Below are 20,214 nucleotides of genomic sequence, written 5' to 3'. Positions count from 1 at the left end.
CAATGACAAGTGATCTGCCAAACTTCCGTGTCTATGCAAAAAGTGAGTAGCTCTACTTTCTGTGCACTGTTTGTGCTGTGAAGCTCCGTTTCTAAACAAAATTCCAAAGTTCTTCTGGAAGATGCACAGCATCAAAACCCCAACAAAAAAGGAATAAGCAAGCGATACTTTCTTGCACTACACTAGAGCCCTGCGGGAAAGCCAAACCAGCAAGTGATCTTTTTCTACAAAGCGCTGCAGACGAGCCAAGAAAAAGATTCCTTTTTGCGGACACCAAAGCTACGCTGGAAAGCCAAAATGTGTAGTGTCTGTTACTGCAGATTAGCTGCAAGACAGGCATGTTCACGCAAAAATTTATGAACCAGGCTGGCGGGGTAACAAAATCATTGAATGAGGTTACAACAAAATGTGTTATGAAAAATGATATAATACTGTTTGCTATAAATAGCAAGTAAAGGTATAAAATGGTTTTGACACCAATTAAATGGCCTGTTGGAAATCATTGGCAAAACCTAAAGGGCAACATTTCATACAGCTGCAATTGAGAAATAGCAAAGCGTGGTTGGGGCCTGAATTCAGCAGGCATGCTCCAGCTGAGAATGTATAATTGCAGAGCAAAACAATGATAAAGGCTTAGGGAAAAGGTGAGCTTAGTTGAATTACCACCAAGGTATTTGGTAGAGAGAATAGTTACAAAAATAAAGAAGCAACATGGGGAGCTTTACTTTCCCTGATTTAAGTTTATCAGCACTGAGCTTCATGTTCTGCATGTGCCATTGAAGAATGTTACACCTGCATGCACTCGGCACATCACAGTTTACTTCTAACATAGGTAAATAACAGAATATTGCATAAGCAGTTCATTTATACGTGAAATAGAAACAGCAGGGTTTTTAAAACGAAGCCCGTAAATGTGCTGAATGAAAGGGACCAATGATGAGTTTATGTTGTCACTAATTACAAATTTCAACGACCTTGTCAGAAACAAACCCCTTCCATGGAGGGACTGTGTGTAATCATAAGATTTTTTTTTATAAAAGGTTGTAAATGCCCTGTAAATGTATGTCAAAAGGTATTTTAACGGCCTAGTCGTGGCCTATGAGTCATGGGCGCTTTTTTCTGGTGTTTAGATGATCAAGGGCTGTTGTACGGGATCCACCTTCTCTTCTCACTTTGGTCACCATCTTTCTTAGTCACTGCATTCATGTGCTTGGTCAGGGAGCTAACAAGCGAGGACGAAAGTCGGCACCAACTATCAGCCGAGTTCCTTCAAGCTGGGACCATTGCTAGAGAGGCTAAACAATGTTTTTAAAACCCCTAACTGAGAGCTTTCACTTTTTTTTTTGTTAAAGAACATTTAGGCAACCCTTCAAGAACTGTCCGAAATAACAAAAATGACTATTGTGCTCGTTAAATAGTTAATCTACGCACAGTGAACAATGGCATAAAGTCTATCAATGCGAACCTACCCTTTGAACCTGCTTAATATTTAGCAGAGACGCACTCCATTCATTAGCTGTTTTATGGCACTGTGTGGGTGGGCTACTGGTTTCCACCTATGGAGCCTGTGGGCCGCGCTAGTTTCCAGTCCTCCTGTCAAATGTTTTTGGAGACTAGCACTACCCTGCAGTGTATGAGCCATGGGTTCCTTGGGTTGGCCATGTGAAATTCTAGTGAATCGTTACAAGCCACCAAAGAAAGTGAGCATTTGTTTATCGACCACTGTTTTGTGGCTACAAAAAGTTTCGTTCATTAAAAAAGACTAACAAATGACATCAATTTTATTGCAAACTTCAAACAAATAATTGGTATTACAGAAAATGTGTAAAGCAGCCGGAGCTCCATAACCACTTTCCAGCTATTTCTCCATGCCATCACAGAATTTTGTTTGTGCGACTAACAGATACCGACCAATTCCAATGCAAAGAAATATAACTGGGCGATTGCAGTAGGGCCTCTAGTTCCGTTTGATCATATCACTTGAGTGTTTACGTACAGTTAATATACTGATGACTGTGTTTATAGTGCATGCACATATAAAATCAATGTAGTTTGAAATTGGGATCTTTTTCACCATTTCTTTTTGTTAAATTCGCCCCATGACAACCTTGACGTTTGCCTATCAATTACATTTGCAGCATGCTTGCTGCTTATACCTGTTTACACAAACAATCCGTAGATGCTTTCACGTTCCAGGCACATCTTAAGATTCTCTTTGACGTTGCTTATTGAGCCTGTGCAGAACCCATAGGTTTTCGTATGCTGGAGTGCATGTATGTGTATTAGACAAGATGGCCGGCCAAGTGTACACCCTTCCTATTACCGTCTGTACAGCCTCTTCTCTGACCCTATCGTCTGGGTGTCCTGAATTAACTTCCTTTGCATGAAGGGACTCAGTAAAGTCTGGCCAACATAGCGTATACCACAGGATATACAGAGAGACATGAAAGTTATACCAGTACAGTAGCTATGAGATGCAGTGCCTAGCTAGTCTACCTTTTGAAGGTCGCAGGTCCTAAACTGTCGTAGAATCATGTATTCTACTATGAAATCTTTGGTTTCTACTAGGAAATCTTTTTAAGCGCTGAATATCACGCAATTATAATGCTTGTGGCGCATGCTCACAAGACTTTTCTCATAAAACGTATCGTGGGTGTAAAACAAATTTTAAGCTACAATTTCGCCCACTAGAAAATAAGAACTTCCCGATTTTCGGAAGTTTTCCTTGCTAATATTTCAGAAGAGGAGATCTGCTGTAGTGGTACGTACGCGGTACATGTGTGGGGACACCAAAGATTACCTTTCCTATTCTTGGCGCAATTGTCTCTAATTGTAATGCGCACATCTGCCTAGTAAAAAACAGTTGCCGCCACTACCCTTCGTCCTCGGCACTGTACATTCCGATTATCTTCTGCGCTGCTTTCATTTAGAGAACACACACCGCGATCTCAGGTCGCCCATTTAAGCATTCTGAACTTGCCGTGGTGCAAACTGTTGATAGCAGAAGCCGCCGCGCCGACATGCGTCGGAAGGTTCACAGAATTACGCTCGGACGGTGTCTTTTCGTGTGTGTAACGTAGCTTGTTCGAACGGGGCCAGTCAGCTGTGCGATGTCGCCTCACGTACACTGAAACTGTACGCAGGTACCATCGGCGTACTACACCAAGCATAACAAGCGGTCACAGGTCAACATTACTCGAGAGCGGCTATTTTGCTGCGGTCTGGAAAGGCTGGCTGGGTCCCCACGCAATACATAATCACAAGCAACTTTCTAACGTTTTCAGATAGTGCTTCTAACAATATGAACTCCGGTTTATCTACGTTGTCCGCCCGAGAAAATCGGAGCTTCGTCCCGCTTTCGGTTACGCGACTCCATGTACGCGATACGGCAGCTGGCATATAGTGTACTAGAATAGCTGGCAGCAGCAGGGCAGCAACATCGCCGGCTGCTCCCGCAAGAACAAAAATTGTTTGTTTAGAAAAGTTTTAGCAGTTCAATGGTGCGTTATTTTGTACTGCAAATAAAAAAATGTGTATTTCGGACTACACTACACAAAATAATGACAATTATAAATGCTATGACGTCATTATGACGTCACGCGTGGCAGCAGCCGTTGCCAGGGGGGCGTGGCTGGTGCCACGCGCGTGGCAGAAGACGCTGCCTTTTTTATTTTGTCGTGTGGCCTGCTTCGGGTCTGTGGTTGTAGGAGACCAGCGCAGTCCGGATTTTCGAAGCGAGAACAATGCTAGCTACTGGGAAGGACGAGGCATTCGCAAACGTTCTTGCCAGCAGCACGCTGCAAACCACGTTTCGCGTCGGGAAACGTGCTGCCCGCGCGGCGGAGTGAAACCTCAAATATGGCGTCGTCGCCGCCGCGCAGGTAGCGCCGCCGCGCGGCCCAAAGCCCTGTGAATACACCCTATATTTCTGCTAAAAAAAAGTCTGGAGTTTTACTGCTCCGTTCTCATCTGGCAGTACAGCAGGTACTCAAACTGACAGTTCATGGTTATTCACTACTATATGCAACAAATTTTCGTAACCAGCAATGTTTGTAGAACAGTTTAGCTAAGCTCGCTGTGCATGGTTGCAATGACCTCCAAACAATGCAACAAACGAATTCCACCCACCTTGCGGGGTATATCACAGTGCTGGACGAGAATCTCAAAGTAAGCCAGAATAGATGTCGTCTCCGTGGAAGCATCGGCAAACTTGGTAACGCTGTAGAGAGAGGATGATTAGATTAGGACTAGAATACGGCTAGACTGGGTTCGATTGGATTAGGGCTGAAGGATTAGATTAGATCGTGGGGCTTAACGCGCCGAAGCTACACCTGCGCTATGCGGCTTGTTGTAGTGGAGGGCTCTGGGTTAGCTCTGCCGAAATCTCAACGCTTTTCCCCTCCATCTGAAAAGCGGCCACCGTGGCAAGTGCAGAACCTGCAAGGTCCTTGGACTCAGCAACGCAACGCCTCAGACACTGAGCCGACAGCGGAGGAGCACTGCCACTGATGTTTCATTCGAGGTGTGCCAACCAGCGGTGCCACCACTCATGATTAGTGGCTGCTTTCTCTAGCCATCCTGAAGAGCGCCCACAGCGTGGAGAGGTAGCCGACACTCCAAGCAGGCAGCACAGCACTCTTCCACAAGGAGTGCACACACCTGACAGAGCCTTCCTCGAGCAGCGAGCGGACGTACTGGCCAAGGTAGGCCAGGAACTGGGTCAGGTTGTCCTGGTGGAACTGCTTGAGGAATGTGAAGGAGCCCAGCACGAAGGGCAGGCCGTCCAGGGTGTCCACACCCTTCTTGCTCACCAGGCCACCTGCGGCAGTTTGGCTAACGCATCACCCCAAAGTCTCCCTCTCGGCACCCCTGCAGTTGCTCCTTCAAACCCGCTGCGATCAAACGTGCAAACGGCATGCGAGTCCAAGTCAAAGTCCGAACTGTCTGCGAGTCAAAGTCCAAACGCAGACAAGAAACAAAAACTCCCTCACAAGAAAGCTTCGTGTTCAACGATCGTCGCGATTAGACGAAGGGGTACATCATTTTTTTATCACGGCACCAACAGTGAGTCAGAGTATGATTCGACTGCTGCATTTGCGCACTGATAGTAATAATCAGTGAAATGAGCTGAAATTTCTAAAGGTGGCCATATGAAACATCAATTTTCATCCTATCACAGTCCTAAATACCGTGAAACGAGTTGCAAACAGTTCAATATAGCTTCCGTTTCACTTCTGTGCTGCGAAATTTATACTTGGTAGTGCTACCCACCTCCGAGCTGATTTGCCATGAGAACCTTTATCAGAAGTTACTGTTTCTCGAATAAAAAAGGTTCTTGTAATTTTACCACATCTACACCCAGTTTGTACAATAAGAGCTCCAGATGCAGGTTCAAAGATAACAAAATGTCGTTAAAACAAGGATAGCACTTCAAATTGGCCTCGCACACTGCTAGCTGACTGCCGACCAGCTTGGTTTCCAAATGTGGGCGTGCGTTAAAAATCATACCGTATTTACTCAAATTTAGACTAGCCTTGATTCTAGGCCGACCCACGAAATTGGGAAGGTCAGGAAATTAAAAAAAGAAAGCCTACCTCGATTGTAAGCAAAAAGGCATAGACTGGAACTAGAACATGCACTTTATTATGCTTGCGGCCCTCATTGTAGCATGTTCAGTGCTCACTCATCATTGTCGTCTTTGCTGGCATCACTGTCCTCTTTGTTGCTGGCTCTTCCCACAGTGCACTGTCCTCACTTCCGTACAGCGCATTCAAGGTGCTGCACTAATGGGAGGCCTGCATAATTAGCTCGGCCAGAACTTTGCCCCATGCCACACTGACCAGTTCCCCACTTGGCTGAGTGAAGCGCATTTGATGGCAATCTTGCAGCGTCAGCCAGTCGTTGTGGTGCTTCCACCGCCTGTTCTTAAATGGCTCATTGATGGCCATGTCAAGCATCATTACCGCAATGTCCGTGCGTCCCCTGAAAGCACGGACTTAATGGCATCTATGAAGTCACCGCGGTACGAGCCAAGAGCCAGGAGTGAATCCTTAAACAGCAGAGCCCCAGCATGGCGTTACCAAACAGTCTTCAAACCCAATCTTCCACAAGGGCCCTACTCATCCACCCATTCTCATGAGCTCGCACAACAACGTTTTTAGGAAAAACTTTCCAGGTGGCAGCATTCATCCACTGGCCATGCAACACAACAACACGGTGGTGCGCTGCTTCTGTAGCCTGCAGTTTTCACTTTCACTTGTTTCACACCCTTCTCAATCACTGTGTAGACCACAGGCATGGCAAAACATGCCACGGTTTGATCAGTGTTACCAATCTGGCGCAGTCTGTACGCCTCTTGCAGCCACTTCTTGATAACAAAAGACTGGAATGGGGCTAGCTTCTCCTCAAAGACAAAGGGCAGGTTTTGGCACACAGAGGTCTGCCGTCGCAGGCTCAACCCGAACCACTTCATAAAACGAGTGACCCCAGCCCCTGCTGGCCTTGAACTGAGTCCGTGTGACGCTTCTAATATTTGTTATTTCCCTCGCCTTCCCCTGTATTATATCCATCGTCACAAGCATTCCACTTTCTTTTTGCTTCCGGACAAAGCCAGCAACATCCTTCTCCACCTCATTGTGTTGACCTTTTTTTGGGTCCTGTGAAAGCCATTCACTTGGCAGTGCAGTTGAAAAAAGTTCATTCCACTGCTTCCGCCATCGGCGCACATTCATTTCATTTACGCCGAAGTCGCGCAGTGCTTGGAGGTTTGAAGTTCTCTCGGCCTCCACAACTACTTTCCACTTCAAAGCCATGGTGTGGGGGCACCGCTTGGTGGGCGCTATTGCGCCGCGAACACGGGCGCTTCTCGATCTCGCACGGCGACGTAAGCACGCAAACACAAAGCGCTGAGAGCTGTGTTCACAATGTTCGAACAAGCAAAATGGAGTCTTCAAGTGGCAAGCCTGTGGCCGCAAGATGGCGTTAAGTGTCTAGCGCCTCGTCCTCAAAACGCTAAGCTGACCCCCTGACTTTTGTAAATGATTTTTTAAAGACAGAACCGCCCTAAATTTGAGTAAATATGATAAACAAACACGTTGTTTCTCTAGGCATACATCCTGCGATTCTTCGGTGCAACTGGAATATCTGAGTTAAGGACTATACAAAGATATGTTAGGCAGCCTTGTTTTCATGGCAGTCCACATATAGCGATGATCAGTCATAACGATAGGTACTTTTTTTCGGATTTTTCGATGTTATTACACGGAGACTGCACTGTGAAACTGTCGAGTCCACTAGCACACATCTTTAGCAATATTATCTATGGGTGCTTCGCCTAGTTGAGCTAAATGTCCTTGGCGGAAAGGAAGTCCTCGAGGGACTGTTACCACGCGTTGGGCCTCTTGCGAAGACCCCCCTATATTGTGGACTGGAGAGGGAAGCACGACGCAGACGCCCTGTTCGCGTGAAACAATGGAACACACTCTGGGCGAGGCTCCACTTTGTCCTCCTCTTCACCCCAGCTATTGCCCTCTGCCTACGCCCATGTTATTCTTTATTTACAACTCACTCCCCCCCAGCCAGAAGGGCTCAAGGCTCGCCTAAAAGTTCAGCCTCATTTCTGTGCCAGTGGACTGGCTGAGTTGAGTGTTGCCGGGGTTGTTTCATCGGCCGAGGCAGAGGTACGGTAACGTCATGTGCGGCAGCAGGTTGTCGCGGTGGTAACGGCACCCTGCTCGTGCGCCGTCCCCCGGGAGATCTGAAGAGGAGCGCGAGTTATTTGATGAGCGGTACAACAGTGACGAATACTGAGAGCAAAAGTGGTGTCACCTTGTGGTGTCACACGACCGAGATCAATGTAACCATCCTCGTCTTGCACACTTCGTTTGACTATGGCTTGGAGAAAATGCGTGGTGCTTCAATGATGGCAGCTGTGCTCTGCAGTTTAATAGAACATGCTTATGATGATGATGGTGGGCACGAGCATACCTGCCAACCTAGCAACATGAAAATTCGGGAGACCGCAGCGGGAGGGGGGGCAAGGTGAAGAGAGAAAAAGGGATTTTTTGCAAATTACTGAGACTGGAGATTGACAGCAGAAAGGGGTGAAGATGTTTATTTTGAGCTGCTTTGTTCTTTTCCCGAAGTCACGATGCACGGAAACTCAGCTGTGTATGAGTCCAGAAATACTTGCAAATACTTCTTTGCTTTCGACAGCGCCATCGATCTTACAACTGAACTCGGGAAAGCATGCAACTGACGCCTAGGCAGGCGGCGTAGGCCTAGCGTACAAAATGCGCTCGCACTTTCTTCAAACCCGGCCGTGCTCTAAACAACGACCTGCCGCATTCATGAAAGACCTGTTTTCAGTGGTGGTAGCTAGCGATCCTTGCGGAGGTCGCTCGCAACACATTTCCGCACCGACGGCCACGGCCGCCTCGGTCGGCGCCGCCTCTATGGTGCGCATGTCCCCCTTCCACCGAACCAACCGATCTCAGCAGTTGGTGATTCGAAGTGGCCGGCGTTGCCACAAATTTCAAGTTGACAACACGCCGCATTAACGCAGACACTATCGAAGTACTCGCATCAACGCTTCGTGCCAAAACTATGCGTGGAATGTCAGCTACGACAGACAGACGCGAAAGTTGTGGTACCATTTCCCTCGCCTTCTTTCAGTACGGTGGCGAGCGCGTCTCACGGTGCCTTCGCCCAGATGTGCGGTACTCTATAGCAGTCTAGCGGTACTCCACGGTAAAGTTACAATAAACTAGAAGTATAGTGGCGAGTGCTCTCCTGCAGCACCACAACTGTCGCAGCAGGAAAGACTGACGTACGCGCGTGTTTAAAAAAAAACTCCTCTACTGTGGCGGTCACTTTTTGGGAGATTCGAGATAGCTTTTGTACAATGGGGAGATTAGGCCAAAATTCGGGAGTCTCCCGGACAATCCAGGAGAGTTGGCAGGTATGCACGAGGGAGGCGAGGCGTCATCTTTTTGAACATCCTCCCCCGCACGAAGATGGCCACAAAATTTCCCAGCACGCTAGCATCCATGCCGTAAAGCAATCCTGTTGACAGGCATCAAGAATTCCTGTTTGTTGAAGCATGCAGAGTCGGGGACCTCGCCGCTTCTGCTTCCACTGATGAAAACGATTCTTGTTAGCCTGCCGAAGCATAGAACTCTGGCCTCAATGAGCCGCTGCTGAACCTTTCGCATAGATGAGAGTCTTCGAACTGACCAATTCACCACTTCTTGTGGGTCCAAAACACTTTGTTTGCCGGCAGGCCTCTTCGTTCTTCACAGAAGTTTGCACCGTTTGCAACCCCTTCAGAAGCCTTGGAGAGTTTTTTTAAATCAAAGGCATTGCTTCCTTTTCACTTCCTTTTCACTTAACTCTGTCTGTCGTCCTGGCCCGTTCGCAACTCTGTATATCCTGTGCATTTTGGCACACCGCATCCATTGGTGCCGCTTGCGTATTACATGTGCCAGGTTGCGAAGCAAACCACCCCTAAATTTCTTCTCTATCAGCATGGTTGTCCCTTTTCTGCTTTCCGATGACATTTCAGGGGTTTCATGCGATCTCTTGCTTTAGGGAACATAAACATGTGCAGACGCTCCAGAAACATGGTAGCTTTCTTCTCTTGCCCTTCTTTTCTTGCGCTGCTGTCTATTTCTCGCGATTTCTTGAGGGTGGATACTTTGCATTTGCCAAGTCGCCAACGGTGTTTTGTGCTTGCTCTGGTCTCTCTATATTCAGAAGAATTTTAGTTTTCTCTGAGCAGTTATTGTCCGTTAGATGGTACAAAGTATTTGCAGCACAGCACCGTTCTCCCTTGGAGGTATATCCTGCAAACCGAATGCTGGTGTGTAGCGGCATCTGTGATTTGGAGGGCCAAGATTCAGTATTTATATCTCAATTCTTTTGGTGCTGTCGGAGCTCTGACCTAATTCGGGCTTTGATGGATGCTGAGCGAGCTTACCAGCCAGTTCTAGCATGGGTCATCTTCATTTCCCGTTTACCTTTTGCCCATATTACCCTGCCTTCAAAGTCAAATGCATTAAACATCTCAGATTCCAGCTGTTCAGTGCCCACCGCACTTTCTACACCTCTGTTAATCTAGGTTAAGCAGTCGTTTTGGTCAGTCAGAGTTTTTTGAAGATCAGTCAACTCACGTATCGGTGGTTGCTCCATGCGCAGGAAGTCCTCAACCTTGCCGATCACATCTTTCAGTTGCTCGCGGACAAAGCGTCGTCTTTCGTATAGAGCCTCCATGGTCCGGTCCAGCATCACAGACGTCGATAGAGATGGGGATGGGACTCATGGGGCAAAGGTCGGCGTGATCATTCCAGCAGGTACACAGCCGTGAAGACACACCTCATGTGTGTCGGCAAAGGAGCAGCACGAATGGGTCCGGTTCTTACCTTCTTCTTCTTAAGCCGGCCCCAAGCTTTCCCAACGGCTTCGTTCAAATGGCGGCATTAGTATTCTTGTTCCCCAGAGGTGACAAGGCGGTCGAAGACAATAAGGCAAATCCATTCGGAGTGGCTCACCTTCGGAGGTCTCTTGGTCCCAGGTTTCTTGCACCAAAAATGTGGGAAAAGTGACGAGCCGCCAATACCCGTTCTGATGAGTGCTTTTATTAGAACATGCTTATGACAATGATGGCGGGCACGAGGAAGGCGAGGCGTCATCTTTTTTCAACAGTCTAGGCACGGCGGGAGGGTTGACCAGACAATTGGGCAGGCCTGGTAGCTTGCACGGGACCTGGCTGAGCCACGCCGCACAGCAAAGTTAGATGCCGGCGTGAACAGCGGCTGCACCACAAGGTTCAAGCTACATGATTTTGCTTGCCACACTGGAAGCAACGTCTGCCTGCATGCAGTCGCCGTCGCTTCTCATCTGGGTGGTACATTTGTGGTGCATGGCGTCTCGCCCGTAACAACGGGGCCAGCAATCCTGACCAATGACTCTGCATGTAGCATTACGGTTGACGGTAGAAAAAACTCCTCGTGCAGTGCCTGCTGGGGTGCTGGAGGGCGGCAAACCTGAGGGCCGGTGCTGTCCATGTGCCCTTCCTCCCGAACTTCAACCTGAATTCGGAGAAACTCAATGATTTCCTGAATTTGCTTGGCGTCACTGGTCGCCTCATCTGTTGCCGATTCTTTCATCCACTGCTGCTAAAGAAAGATGTCGCGTACCAACGCCTTGAGCAGGACGCGATGGATGATGACAGCGTACTGGCTGGGCGCCACGCCTAGCCAGTCCCTCGAATGCGTTCAGGCGAAAGGCGATCTCGTCGTACAAACTGCGCAGCCTCTTGACATCCCCAGAGGTCTCCCCTGGAGTTATGGTGAGGAGAGCATCAATAATATCCAACATTAACAAGTCTCTGCGGCCAAAATGGTCTCTGAGGATCTTGACCACAGCATCATATCCATCCTCCACAAGCCTGATGCCCTCGATCGTGGTCTTAGTGGTACCAATCAAGTACGAGCGCAGGTTTCTGAATTTATCGATTTTCGTCAAATGTTGACTTGTGTGGATCGTTGTGTCAAATTATTCCCAGAGAATGGCGCGATCTGCAGCTTGGGGAGGGCAACGTGGGGAACTGGCGTGGCAGGATGAGCCGTGGATTCACTCACCATTCGACCTTGCATAGGCTCACCAGCAGCGGAGCTCGACGGACTGGCGACAGCAGGAGGCGACGACTGGGCAGCGTTTGCACGGGCCTGAATTTGGAAAATGCCATGGTCCCAGGCTGTGGCGCAATCGGCTTGAAAGGCCTCGTCCGTGAGTCCAGGGCGCTCAGCTCTGTCTGCTTCTCGGCCAGGAGGGTGACATAGCCCTGAATTCGGTGCTCGGGGGCAGCCAGATCCTCGAGTAGAGCGTCACGCACGGCGATCGTCATCGTGACGGAGGCGTGCAGGCACCCCCAAAGAAAAGGAACCAGGTGGGTTTTCGGCGCCAGCGTGTTGCGCATCGGAGAGGGAAGCACGGCCCAGAGGCTTCGTTCACGTGAAGCAATGAAACACACACTGAGCTTAGGCAGAGGGCGATAGCTGGGGTGATGAGGAATACGAAGCAGCGCCATTCTCTTGCAGCAATGGAACACACTCTGAGCGAGGCAGTGGGCACCGTTTTGGCTTCCTCTTCACCCCAGCTATTGCCCTTTGCCTACGCCCATCTTATTCTTTATTTACAACACCCTACCTGAGTAGGCTGCTAAACCGCGTCGTCTGAGTATCACTGTCAGCGCTGTCTGCATCACGTATCCGCGCAACAATCGCCTCTTCAGTGAGGCACTTGGACGTTTTTAAAACACCGGCCCTGACGTCCCTTTCACAGAAAAGCAGAGGCAGTTGATGAGGCCAAAATATAGCCGGTCATGGAAGAGGCACCCAGTCAAATTCAAAGCAGTGAGCACGTGACAACAAGCGAATTCGCAAGCGGGCAGCGATCTCATGAGCGGGTGCGAGGGAGTTGCCAAAGCGGCAGCGCCAGGTAATGCTCCCCTCCTCCTCTCGTTTCCTCGTAAGCGGCGCAGTCGACTCGTTTTCCGAGAGCTGGTGGCAGCTCACATTTTGGGTGCACGCTGAAAACACAGTCAATCATTATATCCGATATCGTGGCCCTGGAGCATTGTAAAAAGCAGTTAATTTTACCACAGAAAGCATACAAAAGTGGACAGTTTTTTTCAGTGAAATACCCGATGTATTGTTATGAACGGCATCGTTATAAGTGGACTCAGCTGTATAACCTGCAGGCCTAACTGTGTTTACACACTGGCAGCCCTGTTTAAAAGCGGTTTTCTCCACTATACTGGTTGGAATAAGCTATCGTTATAACAAGGACATTTCCTGGACATTTCAACAATGATGTGAGGCGGTCCGACAGCACGAGACTGTTTTGCTCGGTGGATGCTGGGCCCATAATCAATACGAAAGAGAAAGGACACGAAACCTGGTGACGCTCTCACTGAGCTGGCCGACTGCAAATGTAGACTGGCACTCACAACTGGGAAGCATTGCTGGAAGCACAGCACACCGACCACTGGTGAGCCGAGAGTTGTTGTGCCTGTGCAACACACGGCCCTTTTTTCCTGCTTTCGCTTGCCCCCAAATTACCTTGCGAGCTGATGTAGGTGAACTTCGCCATGTGGGTCACGGTGAACAGCATCATGAACAGTGGCAGGTTCCCAATCGGCCTTGTGGTCACGTAGATCTGGCCACAGACACAAAAACAGAGCACGTCATCGTTCAATGCAGCTCACAGCAGGCACACAAAAACATCGCAGCTGACCAGAGCACCCACTGAGAGAAAGCTAGAGATACGCAATAGCTACACCCGACTAGTCTTCACACAAATTAGAAAAGGTGTTCGTGTTATAGTACTGCAATAACACTGCTGACATGAGAAGCAACCAAGAAAAGACCAGAGACAAGTAAAATGCACCTACTGATGAGAAAGTTCACCCTCATTTTACACCTGGAAAGGCTCTGGACAAATAAAAAAAAAGGTTATGCCCTTGTCAATATGGCACTGGCATGCGAAACTAAAAGGGAAACAGAGATAATTCTTGCAACTAAACCCGGTTATGCCTCAGAGAAATTAAAAATAAACATTCATCTTGACAAAACCCAAGAGAAAAAATGTTGTCTGTAGCATATTACCTGCTCTTTTGACCAAAATAATGCATGCTTCTATATACATAAGGAAATACCGCACAGCTATAGGGTTTATCCAGATCACGAACATACCAGTGTTCGTCAACTTTTTCTTTCCAGTGTAAACTAGGCTTACGGAAGAGGGGGGTAGGGGCATGGGGAAAAAAAAAAAAGCGTTGCTGTACGGCAAGCCACACCTACCAAATTTTTCACCCCTTCCCTCCGCTTATATCAAATCCTCATCGCATCCTTTGTGTCACTTTTACTTGTCATCACCCTTTTAGCCGTCACAGCCAGACTTTTTCACACACTTCATGCCAAGCATCATTTGCTCTTTGTTAATGCCAAAACAGTTAGTTCCTGAACAGACCATTAGGCAAACAGGACTGCGCTCAAAGTGCTCTTGTCAGTTCCAACGCCTACTGTGATTCACTGGTTGCGAAGAAGCACTTTGGCAATTCCGAGAGCATTTCTCGGCAGTCCATTGCCAACAGCCAGTGGCAGAGTGACAGGGAGCATGGAGGAAGCCACATTTACATCATCCAAAAAGACTGCATGCGAACAATGCGAGGACAGGAAAGGTTTTGTCCCATGACACTTGACATCTCCCTTTTTGTTGCTCAGTCCCCAAAACAGCGCCACATCTGGGAGACGAGAGCCCGCATCCCGCTTCTCTCGCAAGCCGCTCTGGCTGACCATTGCTCTAGCTCCTGTTCACCCATTAGAACCCAATAAGGCGCATTACTGTGTTTGCCCGTGTGTATTCCTTGGGTGGACAACCGATTTTTTCCCAGTATATTCTATCTATCCCAAATGAACAGGCATTACCCCTTACCCGAAACAGTTTTGCTGATAGCGCCCTAGAGCATTTGAAATCAAAATTTTTACATCTACCACCCAAACGTGGCCTGCCAAAATGCTGGCAACCATGAATGTGAGTCATGTGTCAACACACTTTTAACTGCACAAGAGCTAACAAGAGGCGCTTGAAAACTTGTCCCCAGCGACTGTATTTATTCGAATAGTATAGGTGGTATTCATTGAAAAGTTTAGCTGTCAATTTCTTCGCTTGGCAACACTGTAGACGGCCACAGACATGGCCGATGCGCCACGGCCATGGCACGGCTTGGGCCACTGCGCCCGCACGCCGAAGAAAAAAAAACACCGGCATGTGTCGTCTGCTCCGTTTCAACCCGATTCTCATAGGTGGTGTCAACAGAGATGTTATTGATCGCACTCACATTGGACTCGAGGCAGTACTTTGCGTTCAGTGAGGTAGAGTTTGTTAACGTGCAACACAGTCATGTGCTTAGCACGGACAAGTACTGACATCCCGCGGAGCCCGACGTAACGAGTGTCGGCGCACACACACGGTTGCCTTGCATGCGCACCTCGCCAGTGAATACAAGCAATAGGTCTACCTTCTTTTTACACAAGTGTTGCGTAGAATTAGCCATCGATATATAATTCGTGACCAAAGAATTTCGACCTATATCTGTATCAAAGCAAGCAAAAGTGCTGAGCCAAAGGAGTTCCAGTGTCGTGTCCTGCATCCAATTCTGCCATTCTTTGAGCAGCAGCATATATGTAGGTACGATACATATGTACATTTCTAGAAAATGGACACACCGCAGAAGTAAACAAAAACATTAAGAATTCTAAAAAAAAGTTTGAAAATCCCCGCTGATGTTGACGATTGCAGTGGAACCCACTGTGCTGTCTAGCCAACGATGCCAATGATATGTGGCTGTATCTTTGGAGGCCGGTGGATAAGGGCAACATAAAAGCGAATATAATATAGCTGTATGCACCTACATTGCTCTTTTACTCAGTTATTTTAAAATGACAGGCAGCGGAGCAAGCGTATTTACGTCATGAGGGTGTTGAGGGTGCATGTTCACCATACATCTGTCAAGTCGTACACTGTGCAAATAAAAAACTAAACTTGTGGCAAATAAAAATCTAACAAAAGCGATAATTTAACAACTCACAACAACACCTGAGGCAAACGAAACGCGCTTGTTCATTAGGTTTTGTTGCGCACAAGGGTCGGGCAAATAAATGGTCGGGCTATGGTGGCTAGAAGGGGGAGCTGTGAGCATCGGAGTGCCAGTGAACCAACAGCACCTCATGATGAGACGGAAGCACTGCTGTCGTCTCCAAGGCATCTCCGAGGCTGCTCCCAGGCGCTCTCACGTGCCTCTGTTCCTTCACAGCGAGAATTTCCCTCATTTATTGCTGAGCGTATAACTTCTTTACAAGATTATTTCTATCACTGCGGCAACTTTTGCCAATTAAGTCACTAAGCATGGTTCTGGCATCGCTAGTACTTTTGCAACGAGTGCATATCTCCATTATGAAAGCAGGAACCTCCGCAGGAGGAAAAAAAAATCTTCCAATAGCAGAGACCACCTTCGGCAAGAATCTTAAATAATACTAAGAGGAAATTGTGCAAGCTATTGTGAAGGAAACGAAACTGCAGATTAGTTTTCGTTGTGATATACTATGCTTGCGTTTTAGATATACAGTCAAACCTCGATGTAACGAAGTCGGTAAAATTCGTAATTTCGCTACAATTGAATTTGTGGTTAAAATGAGTAACTGTGTGAAGTGGTTCCTGCAAATGAAAACGTGGCGTGCATACACAACTGGCGCACTGTTTGTTTCCGTCGGAGCTTAACTGTCTACATGGGCATCAGCAGGAACCGCATGGAGCATTTTCTGCACGCAAAAAAGTGCCTTGAAAGCCACAGGCGCGCGCCGCTGACGCAGCCGGGGATACCACCCACGTGATGTGGGCAGCTCCAGCGACTGCTCCTAACCGCCTGCTGAAACGCAACATGAGGGGCAAACGATGTTGTGCATGCAGAAAAACAGCTGACAAAGTGGGTGAAATTTGCACTTTAAAATGTCATATGCGCTGCTTAGAAAAACGCCCCTCAAATATCCTCCGCAGTGGTAAGCCTAATCGTCTCTGGCGGGGCGAGCCGACATCCCCGAGCGCTTCGAAGCTCCCGCCACGGGGTGCGCACATCCCCACTGGTGCAAGTCGCTTTTTGGCCGAGGCAGAAGCCGCCAGATGCGTGCGTGACGCGGGCATGACACGGACGCAATGTGGGCATGATGCAGGCGGCGACGGCACCATGTGCAGTTCGTAGGGAAGGAGCTCCCTCACAGACTCCGTGGCTCACCGCATCCGTAACATGGGGCAGCCCGTGTCGCCATTAGCGTCTTATCGAGACCCCGTTTCATTCCGTGCGTCTCCAAAATCTACTTCTACAACTGAAATTTCGAGTCTAGTTGTCTATAAAACTTCATTACAATGAAATTTCGGCAAACGGGACTTTATTTCACAGAGGGTGAAAATGCATTGTGCACATACACTTGAAGTTAAAAAGAATTCCGTGGTTCATTACATGAGGAGTTTCATTACTTTGAAGTTCATGACGTTGAGGTTTGGCTTTACATATACACAGAAAGTGAAACCATGCATGTCACCTGAGTATACAAAAATATCGCAAACATTGAGCACCAGCACAAATTATGTTGCGCGCCTCAACTTAAAGGGACACTGGAGTGAATTTTTCAAGCTCCCGTTTCTGCTTGCACTGAGTAGACTGGCTCAAATTAACACACTTTTAATTGTTTACCCGGTTGATAAGTCGGTAATTATTTTATAAACCCCGAAAGAAGACAAACTACCATGCGCAGTCTGCGGCGGTTGCACCAAAGGCTCTGCCGTCAGGAGGAGGCGCCCCGTGATTGGTTGATGTCCACGATTAGCATTCAAATAAGTTTCGGTTTCAGTTCTGTCAAACAACATCCTTGACATCCGAAGTTATCTTTGGATGGGCATCCTCGATATCTCAATAATCGCCATACCGCGCTTCTGCCATGTTGTCGGCTGTAAAATGCCTAAGATAATCCTCCCAGGACGGCTTGGAATCGTAGAAATCACTAGCCGAGGCCTTCGCAGTGGAAGAACGTCCTCCGCGTTACCGCAGACGCTCAAATGCCATGTGCTTTTCCCCTATATTTGGAGCTTGCCTCACTCATGCCTGTATCGTAAAAAGGGTGTTCGCACCAGGCCGAGGCTCTGCTGATTCTGGCCTGTGCCCACTGCCCGCAAGCAGTCGGTGCTTATGGCAACAGCACGCCAACGAGAACTCGCTAGCGCGCCAGTGCCAGCCTGCGCGCGTTCTGCGAACTCACTCGTGGAGCAGTGAACGTTATAGCCCGAAAGTGGTGAACTCAGTATAGAAAACACCGGCCAAAAATGAAAAAAATCAACTTACAAAAAAAAAACAAAAAAGAATATACCCTCGGGGATTCGAACTTGCGACTTGCAATTTTACACATCTAGCGCCCCAAACCACTCGGCCACTGGCCAGCGCTGCCAGCATGGGAAATACTAGGTATATAAGGTATAAAATGTATAACGAGTTTACACTTCTATTTAGTTTTAGCATTTCACGCAGCTTAGGTGACTATTTGTTGTATAGCGCTCGTGCAGTAAGCGTCCCCCAAATTTACAGAATATCTCATGTCTAGCAATTGCATTTCTTAAACGGCAGATGTGTGGTCGTGCTGCTGACCGCTGTGCTTGTTCCCCCAGCGCAAAAAAGTGCTTCCTGCTCCCTATTTTTATGCTGTATGGTAAAAGTATGAGTTGATTTTATTTCCTTAGTACCTATATCGACTTGCTGAGTCTTCTCCCACCTTCAAGTGGCCTTAGATTGTCCTACTAGTGTACCAGTCAGCAAAGCGTCGCATGTGCGCTTGTGCAGCGCTTGTGTGGAGCGACCTGGACTTGGAGCCTGATACAGTGCACAAACTAACAAAGTAAAAAAAGGCACATTCTTCCAATCACAAACGTGTCGTGGCTTAGTTTCAACTGAGCGAACGAATTGCGACGACCCGTCGGCGGCCAGCGGACTAAACGCTGGGCCGACTGTGTCGGCAGGTCGGCGAGCCGTGCAGTAGTGCAGTCAAGCCAAGTCATTTCCTCCTGACATCACACAAAAACGCTAGAGAAAACGGGCGAGGATGCAGAGAGGAGGACAGCATTTTCGAATTGATTTTCCTACTAAATAAATTCGCCTAAATACACTCATGGCGGTCGAAACATGGCCTATGGACTCCGAACTACAATTTGCACTAGCAATCCCGCAATGTTTACAAATCACTTCGGTGTCCCTTTTAAGGTACTTGATCTTTTTTTTCTTGCCTGGATGCATTTTCCTCGGCGACAAGAAAGTGCACAATTGTGAGCGCGAAAAACCGGATGACCTGGCTTGTCACTTTTTTTCTCGTTCGTGTATGAATAGGCAGGAAATCCCGTGCATGATGAAGCTGAAGCAGTGCGTGAAGGCATCCTTCAATGGCAGAAGCCAAATCTTTAAAGGGGCAGAGTAAGTAAGCCCCCCTCATTCATGTGGGTCATGATCCTTGATCCTTCCGGTAAATCCTTGGCTTGAAGTAACATCCTAGTGGAGTCGCTGCACTTCTTCCTTTTTAATGCGTAGCAAGTTCCCGCAGCCAGGACCGTGTAACGCCCTGCATTTCCATAAAAATGCCGACATCGTGGAAGTTCCACCTGTAATCGCGACAATGGCACAAATGGAGATAATTGGTTGCCGTCCCCCACACTTGCCACAAGCTGGTGGGAGTGTGCCCTTCAAAAGAAATGTGTGTGTAGCTCAAGTGTGGCCTATGCGCAGCCTGCCAATGGATACTTCAACAAACCGGTTCTGTTTCTCTGTTGTGCATTTTCCCAGGTGTGGTTTTACTTAGTGGAGCTTGATGTCTGTGCGTGTGTCCCACGTGTGCCTTCAAGATTTACGGATTCACCTTCGGATCACTGGCTTCAAATCGAGGTGAGGGACCCGCAGTACGTCAGTACCACTACGGAGGACAGCCAAAGTGGCGTTCTGGTCAGCAATTTCATTGCCTAAAATTCCACAGTGTCCAGGAATCCAGCAAACAAGCATTTTTTGTACTGACTTATTGGCAGTCATAAGAGCTTTAAAAAGGTGATTTAGGACAACGGTTTTTGTTGGTTTAAAGAGTGTGTAGATGATTGATTCTTGTATTTTGTTTTGTGTAATGCGTTCCACTGCGATTAAAATACCCTAAGCTTCTGCCGTAAAGATACCGCTGCTTTTGCTCAATGTGCTTGTGCTGGCAAAATCCGGGCCATGCGCAGCACAGGACACGGCAGAAGAATACTCGGAAGCACCCGTGAAAAATGAGGTACTATCAGGATGTTTGTGTTGTGAATGTGAAAAAAATGCTGTCAGATCGATTGGTGGGGTGCACGACGCCTGTCAGTTAGTTTAAAGGATGTGCCACAATGAACAGTTGGCTAGTCCCAAGGTGGGACTATGTCAGCGATAGAGGTCTTCATGCCAGCATCAAAAGACTCCCCTATTTCCTCTGCAAGGCCTTTGAGATGCAAGGATAAAAGGGCAGGTATCGCTAAATACAAATGGGCAGACGAGACGTCATTTACAATGGAATTACACGGGTGATTCTTCATAGGTATTGCCCAAGT

At 47.9% G+C, this 20,214-nt stretch overlaps 1 protein-coding gene across 6 annotated transcripts in view; it reads right to left on the bottom strand.

The window, feature by feature from the left end:
- Window positions 1-20,214, bottom strand: part of Strump (WASH complex subunit strump) — a 164,710-nt gene that overhangs the window by 19,663 nt on the left and 124,833 nt on the right. For 5 of the 6 annotated variants that reach the window (XM_077691422.1, XM_077691425.1, XM_077691421.1 and 2 more), the window contains 3 exons: window positions 13,122-13,218; window positions 4,660-4,819; window positions 4,129-4,219 (listed from right to left, as the gene is read on the bottom strand). In XM_077691422.1, coding sequence (XP_077547548.1) covers window positions 4,129-4,219; window positions 4,660-4,819; window positions 13,122-13,218 — 348 coding nt within the window. Of the gene's footprint in view, window positions 1-4,128; window positions 4,220-4,659; window positions 4,893-13,121; window positions 13,219-20,214 lie in introns of those variants that run through there. The other variant, XM_077691424.1, reaches the window with a different exon arrangement.

The sequence above is a fragment of the Haemaphysalis longicornis genome, unplaced genomic scaffold, assembly GCF_048455015.1.
Source record: "Haemaphysalis longicornis isolate Haplotype H1 unplaced genomic scaffold, Haemaphysalis longicornis Haplotype H1 scaffold_10, whole genome shotgun sequence".
Classification (NCBI taxonomy): domain Eukaryota; kingdom Metazoa; phylum Arthropoda; class Arachnida; order Ixodida; family Ixodidae; genus Haemaphysalis; species Haemaphysalis longicornis.
This window is presented reverse-complemented; position numbering and strand designations above follow the sequence as displayed.